The 6,032-nt window shown below is 38.4% G+C and overlaps 1 protein-coding gene across 1 annotated transcript; it reads left to right on the forward strand.

Annotated features, from left to right (window-relative positions):
- Positions 1 to 193: 193 nt before the first annotated feature.
- On the forward strand, positions 194 to 3,694 carry MED10 (mediator complex subunit 10). The gene is made up of 3 exons (XM_009707299.1): positions 194 to 271; positions 1,464 to 1,566; positions 2,752 to 3,694. Exons 1-3 carry the CDS (start codon positions 195 to 197, stop codon positions 2,845 to 2,847), a joined length of 276 nt encoding a protein of 91 aa, XP_009705601.1. The 5' UTR covers position 194; the 3' UTR covers positions 2,848 to 3,694.
- Positions 3,695 to 6,032: the final 2,338 nt, after the last annotated feature.

Below are 6,032 nucleotides of genomic sequence, written 5' to 3' on the forward strand. Positions count from 1 at the left end.
CCCCCACCCCCAGCCTGGTGCCTCAGGGTACCGGAGGCCCTGGCCGGCCTATCTGTCAGTCACCCTTCCGTCGTAGCGAAACTCAGTCTGCCTCGCTGGGTGTCGTGTCGCTGGCCTTATAGCCGGGGTTAGGGTTAGTGCAGTACGCCTCATTTTTGGCTAAAAACGACTCGTTTTCTTCTTACAGGAATTTCATGGTGACGGGCTTGCAGGATATCGACAAATGCCGGCAGCAGCTTCACGATATCAGCGTGCCCTTGGAAGTTTTTGAGTAAGTAACTTTGTCCTTGAAAGGGAAGGTGCTGTAGTTGGTGTCATTTCAGGTAGCATGTCTTTGCAGCGTGGATCTTTTCCCTGAGGAGTGCTTGTTTTTTAAACTCCATTTCTGAGTGCCTGATGAGAATGTGATAAGAAGTACCTTCAGCCTGTGAGAAGGCAGAAGGCTGAGAGAAGTGGTCAGTTATACACCTGCTTTCAGATCTCCTTTTTTTTTTTCTATTTTTAATTTATATTGACTTTACATATGTAGGCAGTAATATAGATTCTGCTGAAACTAGTGGTTTAGTAAGCAAGCTCTCATTTTGGAAATATGCTTTTACATTAGGTTAGAATCAGGATTTAAAGTTGCAGATGCAAATAAATTAGGCTGGTACTTAGGTGTTTAATTTCAGTAGTGGGAGTCTTCTCGTTGGCAGAAAATTAGAACATTAAAAGCAAAATCATGAATGCAGCGGGAGAGCTATATAAGACAACTCGTATGATATAGCTGACAAGTTAACTTGCTAGTGTTTCTCGTAAGTCCAGATGTCACTGGTTTGCTATATTCTAGTGTATTACTGGCTATACAGGACTTTTTTTCAGCTGAGCTTTTACTCTATCTGTAAATCCATGATGACAATCTTAAATGTTCTGTTTTCTTTATTCAGTGATGGAATTTCTCTTTGTCAGGCACTTATATTGCAAAGCAAAAATACACTTATAGGTTTGCCGATACAGGTGTGTTAATTTTTACTCTTTACTATGGTATGTACATTTCCTCCTCATCCTTTAATTGCTTGGTGCCAGATTCCTATGTGCTTATTGCTCACCATGTACTGACTAAGCTACTTTACGGTTAGTGCCCTTTCAATTGCTTGGAAAAGGACCATCTTCATTCATGCGTACTTACTACCTGTGAGGAGCTGGGTAGTTAAATTTTTTTGTTTGCTTTTAATACCTTTTTCAAAGCTCTAGGCTTTCTGGAAACAAAAATTTAAAACTGCATAACAAGACAGCTCTATGCTGGCCACAGACTAGTCCTCCTTGAGCTGTCTTTTGAAAATGACTGAGTTAAACTGTGTTTTTTAAAATGCACATTTCGGATAATAGTACTAACAAAAAGACAACAAAGTGAATAATTCTGTACCTTGGAGAACTTCCTAGTAGGAATATGATCATTTAGGTAGTATCTTTTCTATTTTCAGATACATAGATCAAGGCCGCAATCCTCAGCTTTACACTAAAGAGTGTCTGGAGCGAGCTTTGGCTAAAAATGAGCAAGTAAAAGGAAAAATTGACACAATGAAGGTAAACCAGAAATAATGAAAGTACGAATGTAATAATGTATTTGATAGGTTTTTACTTTTCTGTAGATATGTAGGGCTTTTTCACTTGTGCAGTTATTAAATTCCTTTATTAGGTGATTTGTATTAGGAATTGCTCTGCATTCTTCTATCTTAATTGATGCTAACATGGTCTGTTCTGGAAAGGGAACTTGTAATTCATCCCACAGTTAGAGATGCAGATGTTGCTATGATTTTATTTTGGTTAAAGTTACATGTAGCATTGCAGATCTTTTGTTTTGTTTTCATTTTGAATACTAGTGAGTGCCTTGCACTGTTCTAGATCTGTAAGTGTGATGTGTGTAAACTTAGAAATAAGCAAAACAGAAGGGGTATTTTTCCAGTCTTAAAGGGATCTTAGAATATTAAAATGTCAAATGTGCTATATAACCATGAGGTAATCTTTATAAAATTACTTAAAATGTATGCCAGTGTTTAGGGTTTTCTGAACTTGTACTTTCATCTAGTATAAACCTAAGCATTCTGCTACACTGTTTAACTGCTGGAAGTACTGCTGAAAAACCTAGTCAGAAAAGGAAGTTCTGTGAGATTTGAGAAAGGGCTGTTTGTGTTTCAGAACGTTCTTTGGCTGAACTTAAAATTAGTCTGGAAGATGGCAGTTTGTGCTGCAGAATGTAGACGTATCTCCATATGTTCTAAGCTCCTCTTTCTTTTGGTATGCTCTATGCTTGTAAAAATTACAGGAAGAATTATGTATTTCTAAGCCAGGTGTGAGTTCCTTTTTGGAGGTGGAGGATGTTCTATATCAAATCAAGAAGACATGTCCTTACCAACTTTGCTTAATAAGGTCAGATGGATATTGATGCCCCAGAGTTTCTTAGAGAGGTCCAACTACTTTGTATTTCTTAGGAGAAAATGCTAGTTAATTTATGGGAAATTAAGAGCATTTTAGTATGCCTGGTGCTTTCCTAGAGGATTTCACTTGAGCATTTTCTGTGATTTTTGTAAACATATCTTTCTGTGTTTGTGTCTGTAGTTTTGGGGGGTGGGGTTTGGGTACCATTCTCTTAGGTCACTGAAATGTGGAACTGTGTTGTATACAAACATTTCTGTTCATCAGATAACATTACTTGATGAAATCTAAATAAGTTGTGGAGATGATGTATGTACACTTTTTTTCTCTTTCCAGAAATTTAAAAGTCTCTTAATTCAAGAACTGACAAAAGTGTTCCCAGAAGACATGGCAAAGTACAAAGCCATTCGAGGAGAAGATCCTCCTCCTTAAGTTGGCCTTTGATAGCTCTAAAAATGTCAATTCCATAAACTGACACTACTCTATAAAAACATTGATTGGAGAGAGCAGGAATCCAAGCCATCATAACAACTGTACTAAAAATGGCAGTGATGGACTGTAAAGGAGCTCGGTGATTGCTGATGGTTCTGGTCTGAAGCTACTGAATCTTTCTGAAGACTTTACTCAAAGATTGCAGTTGAAACTTCCTATGGTAATCTATTCTTCTTTCCTGAAAGGTTTTGGAGATAAAATTGCCTACAGGTCATCAACATATAGCATTTCGCACAAAGTACATTTCCAGAGCAGAAAATCATGGGTTTTTGTCTTCTGAAAAGTGTACTCCAGGATTGTGGGCTCATCTGTTTAAGAGAAATGTGTTTATTATGGTTGATTATTTTTCATTTGTAAACTACTTTTTTAAATTACAGTACAAACAGCTGACTGCTTTCATCTTGCGAAATGCTCCTGAGCAGAAGCCTGTTGAGGGCTGCAGTTCTTGTGTGTCATAATGAGTTGAAGCCAAGAAAACCTTCAGATAGTCTTGCTTTGTTCTATGAGCTGCAGTGCAGATAGCTGAGGATATCGAAAGTAAGCATATTCAGGGACTAGCTCCTCAACAATGTTAATATTTTGTATAGTATTTAATGTAAGCTTTTGTTTAATTCTGTTCATTTTCTGTAAGCAAGTTGTTGAATAAAAAATTGAAAAAATCTAAATTCTGATATTTTTCTGTTGTATGCTACTCTGTGGAGAATGAACTGAAAGCTGTAAAAAATAGCATGTTCCTCAGTCTCACAGTGATAGAAATAAAATGTGTATCAAAACTTGGCTGTTAAAAACATATCTGAAGATAATATCAGCTTGATATTTTGGTTTTGTGGGGAAAACTTCTCTTTTAGTACCTGAAGCAAGAGATTTTGGGGATCAGTGAATGACTGTCACCTGAAGCATTTCTGATTAGCTGTGAACTCATCTGTGAAATCCATAACTGTCGATACGTAAGGCAGTCCCAACATAAAACAGCATGGTGGGTTCAAGGCCCAGGGGCATAGTGCATGTACAGCAGATTAGTTTTACAGCAGAAGTAAGAGGACTTCTTTTAATCTTGGGGATTTGTGAAACATGAACCGTTTGTGCTTAGACTTGTTCTTGCAGATGTAATGACTTTTTTTGCACCAGCAAATGGATTTATTACTTGGTTAACTTCTAGTTTCTAAACTTTGTGGGTTTGGGCAGGAGCTCCAAAATAGCACTATGTGCCTGTGCTCTATAGCAGACCTACCTAGTCCATTAAAGACCTTAATGGGGATTTAGGTATGCTCAAGTTGTTGGTGCCATAGTTTCAACACCTGAAATACTGTCTGTGCTCAATTACCTAGCTGAAGCAAAGCCCATTCATAATGCCAAGCAACACTATGCCTGACAAAGCTTTGGCATAACAAAAGCAAAAACAGAGAACTGGGTGTTCCTCTGCATTTGTTATTTAAGACTTGTTAAGTTGCAGTCTAAGTTAATCTCATTGCTGCTTGCTATTATCCTGCTCTGTCCTACTCTGCACACTTGGTTTTCCTTGTATTTTACTCCAGCACTAATCACTCTTTTCCCTTCACAATTTTACTGTACTAATTTGGCAGAAAACAGTAACAAAAAGCGCACCATGTTTGTGTTTTTGCTCTGCCTGGATTGCCCTAGGTCCCTGGGAGTTGTTGCAGCAAGGCTTGTGACTGGTAAGTGGGATGTATACAGGGCACAGGCAAAGAAGGTAAGAGTATTTTTCCGGTGCGTATAATGTGGTGGGAAGTGGAGCTTCAGAGCAAAAACATCATCAGCAGGCAGGTGAAACTGTATTTAAATGGTAGTTGAGTGAGAACACTTATGGGACAAGAGGCCAGTAGATACCAACCTAGATACTGGAGTATTCTGGCTGCTAGCACTGACACCAGTTTGCGTGTCAGGCTTGGCGAAGTAGCACACTTAAAAACTGGTGCTTCCAGGAAGTCTTATTTTTTGTCTCTACTCATTCCAAAATATATTACTCTGATTGTGCAAATTCTCTTAGAAGTTCATATAAGAAAAGAAAAAGTAGATAGATTGTCCTTGCCATTTGGATTTTTTGATCTGTAAACTTTACAGGGTGAGTCTCCTAATGCTTTAGAGCATCCTTGGTAGCTTTAATTTTTGTAACACCAACTTAGGGAAAAAAAAAATGAAATCACCCTAAAATTCAAATGAAAATAAAACATATAGGATTCCTCTGTAGAGAAAGCTTGCATTTTGTTTGACTGTAGACAGACTCCCTGGGGAAGCACTGGAAGAGGTTGAACAGACAGGTGGTAGGATCTCCAACCATCTTCAGAGGTTTTGAAGGCTCACCTGGACTAGGCCTTGAGAAGCCTGATCTGACTTAGCAGTTGGCTCTGCTTGCAGCAGGAGCAGGGCTAGGTGAACTCTAGAGGCTATTTCCAATCGATATGATTCTGTGACACTCTGATTCAAATAATGAGAGTTTGTAAGTACAAAAAGGATAAAGGGTAGGGGCTAAAATTGCTGAAAGAGAAATTTGGATTAGGCATTAAAAAACTATTTTATTGTAAGGCTAGCAAAGCAATGGTATAGTTTTCTTGTTGAGTTTCCATCAGAGCATTCATGAGACATTGGTGTAGTTGATTCTGTCTTAAAGTAGAGGGAGAAACAAGATGACTTCTTGAGGTTCCTTCCAACCCTTTTTTGGTCATAGGATTTTGCCATTCAAAAAAAAATAATCTGTATGGATTAGTGTAAAGTGTTTCTTGAAAAGAGTAGGGACAAAGAGCAGGACAAGAGGCAGTGGACCAGAGTTATAATGAAGGAAATTTGATGGACGCTCTGAGAGTGCTTTAGCACTGGAACATGCTCAGAGTGGCTGCAGAATTGCTGCCCTCGGAGATTTTCTCATCTTGCCTGTATAAAGCCTTGAGCAACCAGACATAGCTTAAAAGTTAGCCCTTCTTGGGGCAGGCACCTGAACTAGATAACCTGCAGAGGTCCCTTCCAACCAATTTTTTTTTTCTGTTTTCTTTGATTCTATGATCTTACCTTATCACAGTGAAAGGTTTTTGACTACTGAATCTCAACACTGAATTTTTTTTGTTACCGTATGCTGTAGAAGATACTAGGTATTTAACCAGTGCAGGGAC

This window comes from Cariama cristata, unplaced genomic scaffold (genome assembly GCF_000690535.1).
Source record: "Cariama cristata isolate BGI_N322 unplaced genomic scaffold, ASM69053v1 Scaffold44479, whole genome shotgun sequence".
Taxonomy (NCBI): Eukaryota; Metazoa; Chordata; class Aves; order Cariamiformes; family Cariamidae; genus Cariama; species Cariama cristata.